At 38.4% G+C, this 18,713-nt stretch overlaps 2 protein-coding genes across 2 annotated transcripts in view; one reads left to right on the top strand and one right to left on the bottom strand.

Annotated features, from left to right (window-relative positions):
• Positions 1-791: 791 nt before the first annotated feature.
• Positions 792-15,060, top strand: LOC127411646 (uncharacterized). The gene is made up of 16 exons (XM_051647356.1): positions 792-1,018; positions 1,313-1,378; positions 1,694-1,738; positions 5,553-5,717; positions 6,110-6,195; positions 7,316-7,452; positions 7,792-7,839; positions 7,922-8,036; positions 8,122-8,260; positions 8,725-8,823; positions 9,002-9,082; positions 9,559-9,704; positions 9,860-10,048; positions 12,212-12,857; positions 13,089-13,177; positions 14,047-15,060. Exons 3-16 carry the CDS (start codon positions 1,697-1,699, stop codon positions 14,132-14,134), a joined length of 2,070 nt encoding a protein of 689 aa, XP_051503316.1. The 5' UTR covers positions 792-1,018; positions 1,313-1,378; positions 1,694-1,696; the 3' UTR covers positions 14,135-15,060.
• Positions 14,736-18,713, bottom strand: part of LOC127411634 (son of sevenless homolog 2-like) — a 30,970-nt gene continuing 26,992 nt past the window's right edge. Inside the window, exon 23 of the mRNA XM_051647333.1 lies at positions 14,736-17,061. Coding sequence (XP_051503293.1) covers positions 16,531-17,061 — 531 coding nt within the window. The 3' untranslated portion in view covers positions 14,736-16,530. The remainder of the gene's footprint in view (positions 17,062-18,713) is intronic.

The raw sequence follows: 18,713 nt of genomic DNA, 5'->3' as shown, positions 1-18,713 counted from the left end.
ACTTCAAACAGTCAGTAATACACAACATACTTTGTTCGCATGGGGATTGATATATATTCATAGTATAAATATAATAGCGCACAGATATTGTATATATTTCAATTATGTCATGAGTTTATTTTCATAATAGAATAAATAGGTTAATTGGTTCATTAGTGAATGAGCCAGAGTAAAATAATGCATATGTGTGACATTGGCAACAGGCTCATTAGTGCAGTAACATTCTTCTTTGCAAAACTAATTATATAAACATTCGACAACACAGTTATTAAACCGAAGCATTAACGACAGCATTAAAACACATATGTATAAATTGGAAGAGGATCAACAAATCGAACTCATCAATACACACTGCTCCGCACTGCGCGCGCACAGAAAATTTAAACCATACTTGAAGGATTCATCCAATCAAATTGAATATGCGTAAACACATACCACGCCCTCTGTTTATACGGGACACGCCCACTACGCAGTTCCTCCAAAGACTTCAATGCGAGATTTACATATAGTAAAATCATAAAATATAACAGGAGATGACAGAGCTGGTAATAGTAGATATTTCCGTTTAATATATATACAGCCATACATAATATAATATATAATATAAATATAACTACATTTTAGACTATATCAGACTTGTTTATTGAGTAAATATAAAGTAAAATAAATAAACCCTAGTCAAATTAACTTCAAAGTCCGTTCAGAGTTCTAATGTTCTGAATACGTTCAAGACCTCTGAAATATGAGTGTTGGTCAAATGGAGCTGTTGAACTAATCAGCCGCAAAATCGCCCTTTTGCTGAGTGTGCACGAGCTCACGAACGCTCCCGAGAGACCGGACGGACGCGCGCTGGCGGGTGTTTGGTTTTATCTCAGACACTGTAAGCGACACCGGATAAAACGGACACCGGGACTCAGAAATATATATTAAACGACATATGAGGTCGTCACTATATCAGAGAATTGGAATAACATTTAAACTGAAAAAGAAATCTTGAAATTTGCAATTGGTTTATTTGGTAAGTGAGCGCGCGCTGTTTCTTCATTATATATTTCGTAAATAATATTTTCTGAGTGAACAGATTGCGTTTTAATTAATTAAGATTAGATTAAAAAGACTTGTGTTGATGAATGCTGAATTATTAAATTATTTAGTTTAGTTTAAATTTGTTTTCTGACTTTGGATACTTGATTTTATTGTTGATCATATGTAGCCTAAATTGTGAATGATTTCAGTAAAATACAAGATTCGAAAATACTTATGTGAAAATGTAAACAAGACATTTTTAACCTTTTTCTGCTCTCTTCTGTAGGGCTGAGCTCTTTGGCAAGGTTCTTTTCCTCCACCTGGGATTTGCTGACAGGGCGACGAGCTCTTGGTAACACACACACACACACACACACACACACACACACACACACACACACACACACACAAATTGCACACACAATGTATTTCTTCTCTTCTGAATTTTATTTAAAAATAAATAAATTAAATTAATGTTAAATGCTAAATTAAATTAAATGCTAATGGCTGCCAAGCGATCAAGTGTCCTTATATTTCCTTTCTGTGTCATAATACACCAAACATAGATCTCAGTAGTTAGAGAGTGTCTCCACAGAGAGTGTCTGCAAACCTTTGAGACTGTGTGTGTGTGTGTGTGTTAAATTATGTTTTTTGTATCCTCACATAGAAAATGAAATCCCATGAGGGAGACCTGGGGAGAGAGATCTCTAAGGTAACAAACACTCTTATTCTCAGTGAGATTTGAACACAACATAATAGGTTTAAGAGAGTCTGGACCTTTGCATAAACATTGAATTACAATGGAGCTTAATAAAAGAGACCACACTGAAACTCTGGTGTTCAAAATCTAATTTAAACCTGGAAATAAGCTGACATTTTTGTATTTTGAATGATTTAAAATGCAGAAACATTATGACGTAAAATGTAGGCCTAAAATAAATATGTAAGATGTCTAGGTTTTAAATGTGAGCAAATTTGTTACACTGAAGGTCAGTTTCCTTGATTCGTTAGAAGCACACAAGATGTGGTTTTCATTCTCTGTTCATTTTCATTGAGAGAGAGGCTTTGTTGTGCATGACTGCTTGCGGCGCACATCACGCAAGATACAAATATTTTAAATTTCTGCAGCTGCCGCTTGTCACTGACCAATCAAAGCTGAATTTATTCACAACCAATTAAATGACACGTAGCTTTTATGTAGTCAAAAACAACATGGAGACAAATATACTCGCTGTTGCTGAATTTCCTCCTGACAAATAATGTTTCTTTGAGCGTTTATAGAGACATAAATAGGAAAACAGCCTCCTGTAAAGCTGTGAGTGGACGAATCAGTGTACCAGGTGAAAATAGACTACAGAAACAAATGGGCCATGGACTGTATACTTTTATTTTCTCTTCTGCATCAGGTGTCTGAAACATCAACTTTAGATAAACAGAAAATACAATTGCCCAGGTGGGTTATTGGCAGAGAGTTTTGTGGATTTTGAATGTTCATTTGTAGCCCTCCCATTTTAATTATTGATGTGCTGTTATTTATACTATACCAATAAAAATAAGAAGTAACATGCAATCTGTTTCTTTAGTCATTAAAAAACAAAAAAGCGGAACTCATGATATGTGGAGACGGGTGGCAAGACACCATCAATATTTACAATTACATTGTTTAGCCTTGGTATTATAATTTACATTAATATAAAAAAATAGCTTATTACAATATTTATAGTTATAATACATTATGAAAAAACAAGTGCAATCACTTACATGAAATCTAATACAATATTTACAGTAATCGCCTCATAGACTCAGTATCTGAGCAGAAGCAGTGGGAGGCATTATCGCACTTCTACTGGCGCGTTTCGCACCGCTTGTGTGAATGGAAAATGCCTGTACAAACGAGAAGCGGCAAGATCGCAAGCAAAGCCTGCCGCCCACCCCGTGCATCCCATGTAAAACTGCCTTAACACGGATCATCAGGTTCTGCACAAACTTGTGGAGTCCATGCCAACTCAAATGCATGATTTCATTAAAGGTGCTGTAAGCGATTTTTTTCATGGAAAGGTATGCAGAAAATGTGCATACTCCCTGAAAGATATCACTGAAATAAGTGTCCTGAAATATCTCACCGGTCTCTGTGACAGCTGTAGACTTTGTAAACAAAAAACAACGTGTCCGCGGGCCGCGGTCTCTGATGCTTTCTGCCTGTCAGTCATTTTGCACGTGCTCATAGTGTTGTTCTTGCAGCGAATTATTGAGGCTTAATACCATATTCTGATTTATAATTTGTCAGTTGAGGACGCTGTTTTGCTACCGTTGTGTTTGACAACCGTGGGAACATGCTTTGTGTCGGTTTCAACGGTATCGGTGAGGTGTTTTGGAAAGAGGGGTCGTGGCTAAATCAACAGCTCAGTCTCATGGAAGTTAGAACAGCTAAAATCGCTTACAGCACCTTTAACCTTCTGAAGCCCCATTCACACTGTCAGCGATTTTGTCGCTAGTCTCTGTATTTCTTGTCGCTAGTAGGCATTCCTACTGCTGTTGCTCTAACATTGGTTGGCTGCACAACTGGCCGTAGCGTCAGAAAATCTGATCACAGATGAGCTAGACTGCCAGTAAAACAAATATATCATTCTTATTTGACAAGGAATCATTTGTTTTGCCTCTAATAATGAACATTCTGCAGGGGAGGGTGCTTTAATATAAACTACAGCTGTGCTCCATGCATCCTGTCATGAACAAGATGAACAATCTATTAATGTATGCATTCAACTCACTAACAATGTGGACAATTTCTGGTACATGATCCAGTCTGATAAGAAATCAGTTTACTTGCTGCTAAAAATGAGCATTCTGGACGGGAAAGTGTTATAATGCATTGAGTATTGATGCAGTTTATATCAACACAAAGATCGATCTTTCAATGTATCAATCAAACTCACTCAGAATGTGGACAATTTCTGACAGTTTTCCATGCATCACTGTTTATTATATCCATGTAAGTTGTTACAGAAACATGATATAGAACAGTGAAATCGATGACAACAACAACTCCTCCGTCTTTCCTGCACTTGTCTCCATTATCTCACAGGAGACAGATGACGTGAGATTCACTGTCTTTTCTCATTGGCTGTCGCTGCGCGATATCGCTCTGCATTTGCATAAAGTTGAACTTTTCTCAACTTTGTCTCGTCACTTGACACGCCCACATCCTGTCGCCAATGTTTGCTGTCGCTCGTGTTGCCAGAAGTCACCAGCTCTCATTGAAAATTAATGGTCTCCTGTCGTTTGCAGCGACAAAATCGCTGACAGTGTGAACGGGGCTTGAAACCAGAGTGTGACTGCCGTGTGCATTTTCCATTTCCCTTTTTGATTTGTACTATTTAGTAGCACTTAATAAATGTGCAAAAATATAATAATAATTCTATAGCAAATAGTTGTCCTAAAAATTGATGGCAACATGTGTGGACAGCGAGACTGTTGAGAAATTTTAAATAATACCAAGCTATAGAATTTTTTTTTTTTAATCAAATTGTTTATATTTCCAGGAGTGTTAGATTTTCATGTTTTTGAGACGTTACAGATATTACATCAGAAATTCGCATTATTAACTGTTTTTCAAAGTAATGTCCAGCATCATCCAATCACTGCAACCATGTTAAAATAAAATTATACATTATAAATTCTGAATCTATGTACTGATTACCGTTGTCCCGTGTCTGCCAAACATGTTGAGTTGTCCAAACATCATCTGCAGCCTGAAATTTTTAAAAATAAACATTTTCAGCTTTTGGGTGAACCCATTGATTCTCAATGTGATAATGCTAATTAAATATAGGATTTATAAGGAAAAAAGTACACATTAGTGTACATTGTGTTTAGAAGAGTAGCGTTTTGTGATAAATTGCTCAAATTTTTAAAATGGCATATCGGATGAATCTAGAGACTCTAATCTTTTGAAAAAACATAATTAAGTTTCTTACCAGATGTAGTTTTTGTTTACGTTTCTCCCAAAGACAAACTCTGCTGTGATCGGCGTCATGTTGTTTTGTCTCACAACGCTGTACGTTGAAAGTTTAACCCTAACCCCTTCTAAACTGTGATCAGTCAGTTTAAATTAATTAAAATTATGCTTTGCGTATAGCAAAGCGAAAATACTGTACAACATCCACACATGTGCACGCTGGGTCGCACAAGGTTAAAGCAAAGGGGGGACATACCAAATACTAAGAAGTTCTGAAATTTATGTAATTTTTTTTAATTAAACTTTTCACACAAATTGTTATGCTGATAATATAATTTGTCATGAAAAAATTGTACTACATTTGAAAAATGCAAAATAGAAGCATTTTTGCCGGTGGACTTTTGGACCCCAATGTATATAATTTCTCATGTCATATTTGTGTGTTTCTGTTACACGGGGTTTTCAGTGAGTTCTGTTCAACTAATACCATACTGTCACCTTGCTGATGAGTCTGTTAGCACCTATCTTTCAACTGAATCTCACCTGGTGGTGATGTGGCTGTGTTTAGGTTCATGGCATGGTGTGTGAGTTGCGTGCAGGGTTTTCTCGTGCGCTGCTCGAGCTGAATCAGATTCAACAGGGAGACACTGAGCTACAGAGCCAACTGGAGGACACAAGACATGGCTGCAACAAGCGTTCTCTTCACCTGGAAAGTCTTGTGCTGTCCCTCAAGGTGGGATCACACAGTAATCTCATATATTAAGTGTCTGATATTTATTTGCAAGGTAATTTTCTACCTTTATGAGGGCATAATTTTACCTATGTTACCTATAAAATCAAATCAACATCAAAGTACAAAAGTAGCTGCAAAATAATGCACAAGATTACAACACAATCAACGCACAGCTAGAATAGATTTAAAATAATTGGCTAGTGTTAGATCTATTTCAAGTTTTGGAGTTTTTTGCTAGTGTTTGCTGACAATTAGATAGGCCTAATAGAATATTTTGAAATATATCAAATTTTAAACAAAAGATGAAACAGAGGAATTTCTTACTTTCTGTGGCATTTTTGCCAAGAAGTCTGGTAAATTTTTTACCCTGGATGTATATGTGTTTTGTTTAGGATGAGTTGGAGGAGGTACGTTGTCAGTTTCGTCAGCTCTGTGGGGCACAAGACAGAAAACCACCAGAGAATGCAGGAATAGAGAAGTAAAAACACAAACAGACATGCACAAATGCACAATTCTCCTCGAGCCCATGCTCATGTCCCAGGGTTTGATTTTCATCAAAACTAACAGATTTAAACTTTTTTGTTATATGAGAATCTCATTAAAACTGAATTGGAAACTTTTTACCAGCCCATTATCATTTATATTTGGTACTTTTCAAATGCCTTTTATATACAGATTACAGAAAATCTGTTATAAAAATAAAAATTATTACATGGTTAAAACTGTAATAATCGAAAAACAAAGAGTGAAATAAACAAACCATTTCAATATTAATTGTGTGAAAATGATTTCTATCAATTTTTAAAAAATGACGACTGTCCCAACAGCATCATCTCCGTCACACCAAACAATGTTGCCCCAAATAATATATATATATTTTTTAAAGTTAGTGTACTTTTGTAACAGAAGTGTCAGTGAAAAGCATGTTTGAGATTAAATATGATATACGTGATGATTGAAGAAAAAGAAAATTCAGGAAAAATCACTTTTTTTTATTGGGAGTCATTTTCAATCAAGCTGTAATTTTGCCAAATTACACAAAAAAGTGTGAAAAGATTATTTAATTGTGTTTATATAGGATACACAAAGGAGAAAAATATAATTTCCATCACCGTCATTTCCACCACGGAATTCAATTAAACAATACAGAATTTGAGATATGGTGGAAATGACACTGTAGTGGGAATTTTCATGAATTTCAGAAAAATGACAGAAATGAAAAATCTTTTGTGAAGTATGTACATACATTGTTGGACATTGTTAGAAGACAAATAAAAAAAAAAAAAGTGTTGACTGTCAAAAATATTTAAACTTTACTGTCTAGAAATCCACAGGGCTAAAAGTGCCCGAAGTTGAAGAAACACCCAGAAATGTAATGTTATTATATATTTTAAATGTATTTCTATTTGAATAGACTCTGGTCAACTGAAAGTGCCCCAGAATGAAAAAATAATAATAATTCAAATGCCCTGACACCCAGTTAGTGTCCACCTTGTGCAGAAATCTCGTCCATTTTCACCACTGTGTAGTCAGTGTACCACTGAAATTGTGTTATGGTTTAAAGGTGCGTGTGCCTGTGTGTTTGTGTATGAACATAGTAATGGAGTTGATAACCATAGCGGACAGAGTGATGATGATGCAGTGGCCCCTCCCCTTTCACCGGGGGGCGGAGCTCTCCTCATGCACTGTTACCTGCAGGGCTTACGAGTGTGGCAATGGGCTAGAAAAAATACAGGTGAGCCAAAGTTATATCTCCTGTCCAAAAGGTTTTGTGTGTGAAGATTTTGAAGGAATATTTAACCCCAAAATTAAAATTGTCATTATTTACTCACACCTATGTCATTCCAATTCCAGGTTTTTTCTTCTTCCATCTTCTTCTTTCACACAAAAGGAGATACTAGGCAGAATATCTGAGCTTCTATTTTCCATACAACTTAGATTTCAGTCTGTTCTTATCATATGGATTTAGAAGACTTCAGAATGACATTTCAGCATATAAATGATGAAACATTGTTACATTTTGGGTAAACTATTCCTTTTACATTGTTGTCAATGATTTCTGATTCTATTTCAGGTGCAGATGCTCTTACCTGCCACGTAACACACAGCTGCTTACGGCAGGGTACAAAATCTCCTTTTTTCCCCAAGTCTTTTACCTGCTCACTATTCATATCTGAATACTCATCTCTCTGTCTCTGTGTCAGGCAGGAGACGTGGTGTGGTGGAGATGCTGTTGCAGTCTGAACGGGATTATGTGACCAGTTTAAATCAGCTTTATGAGAAATACAAATCTCCACCAGCCAGGGCATCTGAGCAACAGTAAAAACAAACTATAATGTTTACATTATCAATATTCAGTATCTCACCTCTATTTAACAAGTTTGTTTGTGTGTTTCTGAGACAGTGTGGCATTTGTAAAACACGTTGATCTGATGCTACAGCGGCACCTGCTGTTCCGCAACACCCTAGAAGAACGTCTGACAACAGATGAGAGAAGCTGTGCAGCTGGAGATGCTTTTCTCAGCCTCACTGGACAGAACAATGTAATGCCATAAAACTACTATAAATAATAATTAGGGATGCACTGATGTATCGGATGCCGATATTTATCGGCCAATTATTGACCAAATTAAAACCATCGGCATATCAGTAATAAGCATGAAAACACTGATATGAAAAAGACGATGGTTTATTTATAATTACTTAGTAACACACATTGTAAAAACTCTGTGAATTGAAATGCACAATCCAGAAATAATAGGCTAATAGCCACAATATGTATACGGTTGGCAGTGCTAAGAACATGTCAATGTGTTAATGGGGAAAAAAAAAAATGTAATTAACGGACAGTTGTGAAAACACACTTACCTATATAGCCTACATGATGAGGAAAACCATCCAAAACACTGTATAAATGAAACTATTGTAATAACTGTCAGGGCAGTAACTGTAGCAGGATAGATACTATAAAATAACACATTTTTATATTGAGTGTTTGTCCTCGCAGAAATCTTTCTCTGATGCATATCTTGGATATGTGTCTGGCTTGGCAACCATCCTGACAACAGAGTTCAGCACACTGCATAACAATCCACAAAACACACAGGCAAGATTTTCCTCTTTCACATACTATTAAAGATGCTTCACACACTCAGAGATGCTTTTATGTACAGTATATTTATCTAAGCTTGAAAGTATGTTTTGTACTAAGTGCAAGTACAGCTCCAAAGATTTTTATTATATTGTAATATTTGCTTCATGTGCTAATATTGTTTTTCTGTTAGGAGGAGAAAAAGAGCTTCAGATTGCTTACACTGCTGTTTGCTCCTGTTTCACGAATCCACACATACTTAAACATCATACAGGTGAGTTACATGCTTGCAAGTTCTTATACGCATAAAAGTTAAACTCTATCAACAGCATCTGTGGCAATAATTTCAGGTCATCCCTCGATTTGACAAAATTAGCAAAAATATGCTTAACCTTCATTGGTTTTGGTCAGTATTGAAATATCACCCACATACAAGGCAATCACGAACAGCTGCTATTGTGTTGGGATTAAATGGCCAAGATCCTTCAGAACTTTTACCAAATATTTTGCAAGAGCAGCAGGAACATTTTCTTTTGGAGAAACAGGGAAGGTTGTGATGCTAGACATGACATTTCATTTGAGGTGGGGATGTAACCCGTCCCTCTGCATTAAACGCTACAGCACAGATGAGCAATGTTCAGATGGCATTGCTGAACTCATGCTGCCTTAAAACTGCTTTGCTGCCAATAACAAAGATAGATAGATACAATACTGTCATAATCTCTTTTGCTGCACCTTCTATTCTACCAGGGTCTGTTACCCAGTTCTGGTGCTGGGCATGCAGACTGGTGTTCACTACAGGAGAGTGAGCGCGTGCTATGGAATCTATGCACAAGCTGTCACATAACCTTGGAGAAGGCGGCGCCATGGGAAGAGGGGGAGGGGCCTGAACAAGGGTCAGTCTTCCTCAGATAATAGTCTTCTGCATATTTTGCATTTGTCATGTAACATACATTCACTATATGTGAATTTTATGTAGTGTTCTCCTGTCTAACTGGATGAAACTGGTTTTTGTGGCAGGTGGCTGATGCTAATTTTAGTGTGTCTGCAGTTTAAGAGGCAGGTGCTGTGCCGAGAGCCCCGAATGTGGCCCTTCCGCCTTTACCAAGTACTGTGCCAACACCAATGCGGATACAGCCAGCGTCACAGCAGGCACAGGCATAGACAGCACTGTACACCAGAGAAAGTGCTGCCGTGTTGGCATCTCACAGACGCTACCTCGGCCCAGTGGGATCTTAAGGTACTCCAGCTTGTCATGACAACTGTGCACTCAGTTTCTACTTGGACTAATAAGACAATCCTAGGTGGAACAACAAAAGTCAAATCAAGACAATGATGGTTTAGTATGCAGTTATGCTTTTCTATAGCTATATTTGTGTCACATTTTCTAAAAGATTTTCCGGTTGCTGTAGCTGTAACTCTTAGAGCAGTTCATCTCGTCAACGAAATTACTGACGAAAATGTTCGTTGACAGTGTTTTTTATTTCACCAACAATAACGAATATGAGGCGAAAAATATCATGACGATAATTAAACAATTTTAATTATGAGAAAAAAACAATACCGCAAGATATTAACAGTGCACAAACAGGAGGAACATTGTTTAAATAAGAAGAAATATCTAGAAATAATTAATATAATCCAATAATTCAGTATTGAATGAGCTTGAGCTGCGTGAACAGAAAAGCTGAAATTAACTTCTTTACAAACAGATTAATTACCTCACTCAATGCATACTGTATTTATATATGAGATTAATCACTATCTGCAGAGACAATGACCACGTTTACATGTACTTAAGAAAACTGTTTATTCCAGGGTTTTTGCAGAAAGCGGCATTCTGAAATGTCGTGTAAACAAGAATGCCGATTTCCTTATGCTGTTTAAGGGATTAAGAAAAAGTGGTTTAACACACCCAGGTTTCTCCCAGAGAACGTGGCTTTTGTGGTCATGGAAACGCATAAGCATAGTTCTTACAGGTTTTTGAGGAGTGCGCATGTGCGTGGAACAGACCGGATAAAAAACGTCATAAGATGGAGCCCAACAACAAGTCAACACAGCGGAAAGTATTTAACATTTCTGGGAGTACAGTGGGAAAAGCAAATACCCTATAAACTATACTCATTTACACATACCAATGTTAAATATCGACTGTCCCTTACATTTGCGTATATGCACTCGTACACTGGGGGAATCCCGGAGTTTTATGTAAGAGGGAAACCCCACTATTGCAGCAATTCTGCTGCAGGTCTTGATGGTAAGTTAAGGAAACAAACACAGAAACAACTTTGGAATATCTGGAAATAAAGTGAAGCAATGGAGAATAAAATACTGAAGTCTTCCTTGGATGCCATGTTTGTTATTTACACAAGTGTCGCAGGGAAATTACGTTGCTGTGGAGAAAGCTGCTTACTGACTGAACCGCATGTATACAGGAGTAAAGAGTACACCGCTTACACAGTGCATGTAAACAAGACGGCACTTTCTGGAAATAAGCCGCTTTCTGGTATCCATGTAAACGTTGTCAATGAAGTGACTGAACAGGTGAACTTGAACTAAGTTATGTGCGTTAGGATGCATAACTTGTATTGTGAATATGCAGTTTACATAAAAATGTGCAGCGCCATGCGATATCCTTAACTGGCTAAAACACAAAAAATTAAAAACAGTCTTATACTTCAGTATATTCATTATACTGTATGCTAATATTTGAGAAGCTCAGATTTACATAAGAACAGTTGTAATGTGTATGCATCTTTCATAGGCCATGTTTGATATGTTTAAATTAATAAATGTTTATACATTGTTCTAAATGTTTAAATATTTGTGTAAAGTTTGTTCTTTTACACTTTGATACACGTTTTTTCATTTTGCACATCAGCTAAAATATGTTACTTTTGTTGACTAAAATTATATGCCATTTTAGTCAAAAGTCAAAATTAAAACTATGATTTAAACCAAAAACTGTGTAAAAATTAGAACATGGAACTCACAAAAAAGCCATGGATTAAATTCCCAAGGAATACAGATATGCACTATAGGTCCTTTTGGATGAAAATGTCTGCTAATTGCATAAATGTAATGTAAATATTAAGCACCTCCTTTTCATGGAAAACCAAGAAATATCAAGGAATCAGGTGATCAGAAAGTCGTGGAAATTTCTGTAGTTAATTTTTTTTTAGTTATGCTCACCTGTAATATTAAAATGTATTCTCTAAAAAAAAAAAGCACTTTTTGCAAGGACAATCTCAAATGATTTTTAAGCGGTAATCACGAATGACTGAAAAAGTAATGGAAATAAATTGATCAAAAGGTGTGAGAACCCTGATTCTGGGAAAATGTAAATTACATTCCTTTTGTAGAGCAGCAATCTGCTAAATGTATGCCACCTGTCTCCCCTCAGAAATGCCCATGAGCATATGTGTGAGATGCCCCCTGGTGGCTGGACTGCAGAATACATGTGGGACTGCAACTCAAGGCAGAGCCACACAGGTCCTATCCACGTACCCTTCGCTCATCATCCCAGAGACAGAAGCCATTTTTTTAATCCTGGGCCACCTGTTGGTGAAGGGAGAAGCCTCACAACTGCTCCTAGGAGTCCGACCTCCTCAGCTGGTCTGGCCGTGCACGTGTGTGGGTCTCCTGGACTTGATGGACGTGTATACACATCTGACGTTTACCCTCCGCCCAATCGCATTGAGGATGTGGATACAGATTGCGACTTGGGCGATGCGTCTGTTTTTGACTTCTCCTCTGTGACGACCTGTAGCCCCGATGAAACTCTAAATCGCCTCAGAGGAGCGGAGGCACGTGATGATGTGGTAGATGATGAAAAGGACAGTGAGATTCCAGTTCTCCTCAAACCTTCATACACTCTCAATGCTTCAAGCATGCAGGCAGGGGGAAGCTTATGCATGCCGTGGCAGATTCCCAGATGGGTTCCGATTCCTTCTGAGGTTCGCATTAAGGTGCCAGGAAAAACACAGGCCCCCAAATCACACCGAATGCCCAGTGCCTTCCGGCCAATATGGGACCCAACATACTCACAGGTCAGAAACATTGCACAAAAGTTTTTTATTAGACAGTTTTGTGACAAAACAACCAGTGCCGGATCTAGGGGGGTGCTTGGGTGGGCATTCTGAAAGTATGTCTATATAGTTGAGCAAGAAGAATCTGTTTTACTTGAAAAAAGCAAGTAATGTGGTTTTCAGTGATGTGACAGTCACATCATACAAATCCATCACTAACCAAAACAGTCACTTTCTGTCTCTCTCTCTAAGGGGGATATGACTCCTGCAAAAGAGAACTCTGTATCTTTCAGCTCAACCAATCAGATCATTAATCAGCAGCAAGAGACTGAACAATCACGGTAAGAGTTAGAGGCACAGCATGAATTTGGCAATGTTCTGAATATTTCTTAGTATGGAGAATTTCAGTTTTAATCATCAACCTGGAACAAAGCATTTTTTTTTCTTTCTCAAATTTTGTGTAAAAAAATTAATCACTGAGCACTTTATTAGGAACACAAAGTTCCTGACGTGGTCTTCTGCTGTTGTAGCCCATCTGCCTCAAGGTTCGACATGTTGTGCATTCTGAGATGCTGTTCTGCCCACTACAATTGTACAGTGATTATCTGAGTTTACCGTAACCTTTCTGTCAGCTTGAACCAGTCTGGCCATTCTCTGTTGACCTCTCTCAACAACAAGGCATTTCTGTCTGCAGAACATCCACTCACTGGATGTTTTTGGCACCATTCTGAGTAAACTCTAGAGACTGTTGTGTGTGAAAATCCCAGTAGATCAGCAGTTACAGAAATACTCATACCAGCCTGTCTGGCACCAACAATAATGCCATGGTCGAAATCACTGAGATCACATTTTTCTTCCCAATTGTGATGGTCGATGTGAACATTAACGGAAGCTCCTGACCCGTATTTACATGATTTTATGCATTACACTGCTGCCACACGATTAGCTAATTAGATAAATCGCATGAATAAGTAGGTGTACAAGTGTTCCTAATAAAGTTCTCAGTGAGTGTATATAACATGTTGCTTCTGGTTCATCACACTAGAAATGTAATCTGGTTGGACACACTAGTATACTGCACATTTTGTCAAATGTAGTAGGTCATCTATGTATTTCTGTGCATGGTTTAAGGTTAACTGTACAAAACTTCAAACTATGCAAAGCTGTTTTAGGGTTTCAGTTTTAATGTGCATTTATGTGTATGTTCTAGGTCTACATATAGAGGTGCTGGTGTTCAAAGGGCTGAAGCAGTGTGGCATGACAGTGAGGAGAGCGAGGGACCCTGCAGTACAGTCTGACACACTCAAGTCCATGCCAGCGAACAATATATTGATGACAAGGTACTGTCACAACCAATCAAACCCAGGGAACTCGTCTAATAATAATAATTCCAACCACAGAGATGTGTCTTTTTCACTGTGAATTGACATCAGCACCAGTATGATCAGAACAGCATATTAACCATACATTTATTTAAAGTCTTACTTTGATCACTACCACTGGAATGTTTGATTTTTCTAGCAGAACAGCATGTTTGATTTGTCAGAGAACAATGGATCCCCCCCCCCCTTTTTTTTTTCTTTTTTTTTTTGGTATAATAGAATGCATATAAAAATTAGAGGAATAAAAATATTCAGTAGAAAATAAGACTGCGTGTTTATTAATGAGTCTCATGGAGAACATGGTACAAAAGCAGTTACAGGCCTTGAATGCACACACACACACACATATACAAACATACATACATACAGTGAGTTTTTGGGAATTAGTAACACTTCAAACCAACAACTGACCAATCAGTAAGAGGAATATTCCGTGTTCAATACAAGTTAAACTCAATCGACAGCATTTGTGGCATAATGTTGATTACCAAATTTTTTTATTTTGACTCATCCCTCCTTTTCTTAGAAAAACAAAAACAAAAAAAACAAGGTTCCAGTGTAGCATGTTTGGTTGTGTTAAAATCAGCGTTTTTGCAGGATTAAAGGGTTTTAGGTGTTATGTCGTCATGGCAACGAAGTTGTAACATTGACTATAAGGTTAGTAAGTGATTTTATCACACTAAAATCATGTTAACATACATACTGTTTACGTTTTAAGGCTATACGTTTGAGTATATACTATATACTAAAATACTATACGTGAGTATTTTAACATTAATGGATTGGCCCCATTTACTTCCACTGGAACCCAGATTTCTGCTTTTTTTTTTTTTTTTTTTTTTTTACAGAAAAGGAGGGACGAGTCAAAATATATTTTTTTTGTGGTAATCAACATTTAGCCACAAATGCTGTCGACTGAGCTTAACTTATATTGAACTCGGAATATTCCTTTAACAGCTGTAAACAGCCTCAGTGGGAGTGGCCAGGATGAGAGTCTACACATACAGGATGTGACATCACTACAAAACACTGCAGTCCCTATAGCTGATTGCAACGGAGACCGTTTCCGTGGTCACTTCTGTAGGAAATGCTCTAGTGTCAAAGCCCTTCCTGTATGGACCTGGTTTGGTTGATGGAGAGGATCTGAATGAGAGCAGGAGGCATGACTACAACTGAACATTCTGACTGAAGCAAAACTGTGTCCCAAACAGCACAGCAAAGCTTTAAACAATTCATGTGTCCTACTGGGGAGCTCTAAGCTACAAGTTTGGGGCACAGTCTGACGGTTGTCCTGACCAGCCCTGAGGACGGAGGACAGCGTCATAAAGTCACAGGATTGTGAGTTTGAGTCCTCTTGCTTCTCTGTAACAGTACTGCCCTAAAGTGCAAAAGGCGCTAAACACTTACTGCACACTATTAAGACAAACTTTACACTGGTACACTCTTTACACTCCACACCAAACACTCTACAACAGTGTGTGAATCCGGCGGGTCTCAGACTGAGATTGTCAGTAGATACGTCAGCAACACAGCAACTGGGCCACCACGGCTCAGAGTTGGGTAGTGACGGTTTAACGCAAAGGGCAGATATGCGACTTTGTACAGAATACTTGAAGCACACGCACGAACATAGATACACACATGAACCATAAACAAAGATGTTGACATTTGTTCTAAGCATGGTCAAGGCGAATGGTTTTCAGACACTTAGAGACGTTGTTTTGTTCAGTACTGATATTGAAGGCACATTTAGAGTCTGTCGGTCATTATAAGTATCGGTAGAGGGGCGGGCTTGTGGCGAATCATGAATACGTGAGGTTGCCTTAGAGGGTTGGGGATAAGACATCATGTTGGCTTTAAATAGTGTGAGGAAAAAGTTCTCACTAAAATGTCAGTGTTCACCTGAAGGGTACAATCTCTGGTCAAGGTCACGGCTGTGAGTTAAAGGCAACTGAAGAGAGGATTGCTGTGGGCATTCAGGTTAGACCCTGGTTGGTGTGGTCACGCAATAAGCCAAAACCCTTTGACTTGCAACCAAATAAACATCCACAGCAGAGTCTGACAGTGTGAAAGGCCTCAGAGCAGCATTCAATCTGCGAATGTGCTGTTGCACATGATCTTTTATAGCTCTGCAAGCTGAACATGACTCAAATTATTTTCTAATAGGAGGTGAAAAATGAATGATAATCACATTCCTCTTGAGGATGACCGTCTTCAGGTTTCTAGTGTGATCATATTGTCTGGTTCCAGGTTAAATGTTGTTAAAACACTCATACATACACCTCTCCATTTTAGGGCAAATTTTTCTCCCTTTATTCGTTGCTGTCCCTATTGTCTACTAGTGAGAGTGTGTGTATGGATGGCTGTGAAAGAGTGTGTGTTGTTTGAGAGAGTTCTCTCTTATAAGTCTTGGGTGGCAGCTTTGGCAGTGCAGGGGAGGAGTTGTGCCGAGGTGGTATGGGCGGGGGCAGATGGCACAGAATGGGCTGACTGATGCTGGGTGTGCAGGGGCGCCGAGGCACTCGTGGAGAAGGCGTGCCAGGGGGCGGAGCACGAGGAGAGGGTGTGCCGGGCGGGGTATTCGGAGTGCTGGGACAGCTGGTGAAGTCCCAGTGGAAACGGCCCACTGGAGATGGCTGCAGATTCACCGGGTAGTTGATGAAGATCTCAGGCGGGCGTTGTGGAATTGGCGTGTCAGGCAGGGGATCGCGTGGAGGAGGGGGAGGGGGGCTCGGCAGTGGCCCGTCTGTCAGTCCGTTTATCACTGGAATGCGTGGCTGCAGGCGAGGAGGAGGAGGCAGTCGTGGTGGAATGGCAGGAGGACTTTCAGACCTGGAACTCAACTTGACACAGGACAGATTGCACTCATAAGAATGTGATTAAAACTTACGGTTGCTCCAGAAATGGGCTAAATAATATTTTAGTAGGTAGATGGTAGAGACAAAAAATACACAGAATTATAGCTATATACCATGTGTGTGATAGTAAGAGTTGATGCACTTAATGCATTAACTGCTCGAAATGTTACGTTTGTGCTTGGATTAAATTACAACTGCATCTGATAAACCGTGTGCTGTTTTTTATACTTAATTTATGACTTCTTCACAGTTTAATATCATACACTAACACAATAGATGGGTTTCTATAGATGTATTTTGATGTGCATTTTGTGATATTGCATAAAAACTGCTGGATGGAAACACTAAAATGTGAATACAATCTCCAAAATGTGCCTACAGTTGTGCTCAAAAGTTTGCATACCCTTGGAGAATTGGTCATATATGTACCATTTTTAAATAAAACATGAGTGAGCAGGCAAAACACATTTCTTTTATTTCTTATGGGATTAATATTCAACTTTATGTTATAACAGAATGGCACAATCATAAAACAAAACATGGCAACAAAGAAAAAAAATGAAATGACCCCTGTTCAAAAGTCTGCATACCCTTAGTTCTTAATACTGTGTATTGCCCCCTTTAGCATCAATGACAGCGTACAGTCTTTTGTAATAGTTGTCTGTGAGGCCCCAGAGTCTTGCAGGTGGTATAGCTGCCCATTCGTCTTGGCTAAATGCCTCCAGGTCATGCAAAGTCTTTGGTCATCTTGCATGAACCGCACGTTTGAGATCTCCCCAGAGTGGCTCGATGATATTAAGGTCATGAGACTGTGATGGCCACTCCAGAACCTTCACCTTTTTCTGCTGTAACCACTGGAGGGTCAACTTGGCTTTGTGCTTAGGGTCATTGTCATGCTGGAAAGTCCAAGATCATCCCATTGTAACTGGGCTTTTTTGTGGCACTGGCACAGTAAAGGCTTCTTTCTGGCAACTCGACCATGAAGCTCATTTTTGTTCAAGTATCGTCGTATTGTGTGTATATGATCACTATCCTTAAATAAAAGACAGTTTTTTTGCATGATCAGTCATTTTCAAAATCAGTGCCAAAATTTCACAGTTTCTGCCAGGGTATGCAAACATTTGAGCACAACTGTAAAACACATACGCTTTCTTGAGGTGGGTGAATTTTTTATTCACTAAGTAATGTGCTAAAACTATGATGGAAACACATTTACTGAATAAACTCCTATTGAATTTATTAGGAATTCAAGATATGCATAAAAAAAAAGTCACGTAACTGAATATCCCATTCATAACTGGACTAACCAGCGGACCAATAATCGCATCTGAAATGTTGCTCTGGTCATCCTAAAATAATGGTGACTAGAAAATCCAAAGCCTGTAAATAAGTCGAATACAAACTTGAACTGTGCCGAAGAGCAGGTTAATTAACACTTTTGAAAAATATATTACAAATCCACAGCAAAGGCAAAAGGAAGTAGGAACACATAGTGCTCCCAGAACTCTGTGATACGCACATGAGAAAATTCTTCACAGTGTTTTGTCTGTGTGCTCTAAATTGTGAGTATTTAATTAAAAAAAGAAAAAAAATCACAGTGGCTACAATTTCTCCAGAACAGTCGATTTTGTTTTTTG

Source organism: Myxocyprinus asiaticus, chromosome 21 (assembly GCF_019703515.2).
Source record: "Myxocyprinus asiaticus isolate MX2 ecotype Aquarium Trade chromosome 21, UBuf_Myxa_2, whole genome shotgun sequence".
In the NCBI taxonomy this organism is placed as follows: domain Eukaryota; kingdom Metazoa; phylum Chordata; class Actinopteri; order Cypriniformes; family Catostomidae; genus Myxocyprinus; species Myxocyprinus asiaticus.
Note: the sequence above shows the minus strand (reverse complement) of the source record. Positions and strands in the feature narration are given on the sequence as shown.

Coding starts and splice junctions, on each gene's coding strand:
- LOC127411646 (XM_051647356.1), top strand. CDS start 1,697: ATGAAATCCCATGAGGGAGACCTGGGGAGAGAGATCTCTAAG. Junction 7,453..7,791: donor ATGGGCTAGAAAAAATACAG/GTGAGCCAAAGT, acceptor ATTCTATTTCAG/GTGCAGATGCTCTTACCTGC. Junction 9,083..9,558: donor CATACTTAAACATCATACAG/GTGAGTTACATG, acceptor CTATTCTACCAG/GGTCTGTTACCCAGTTCTGG.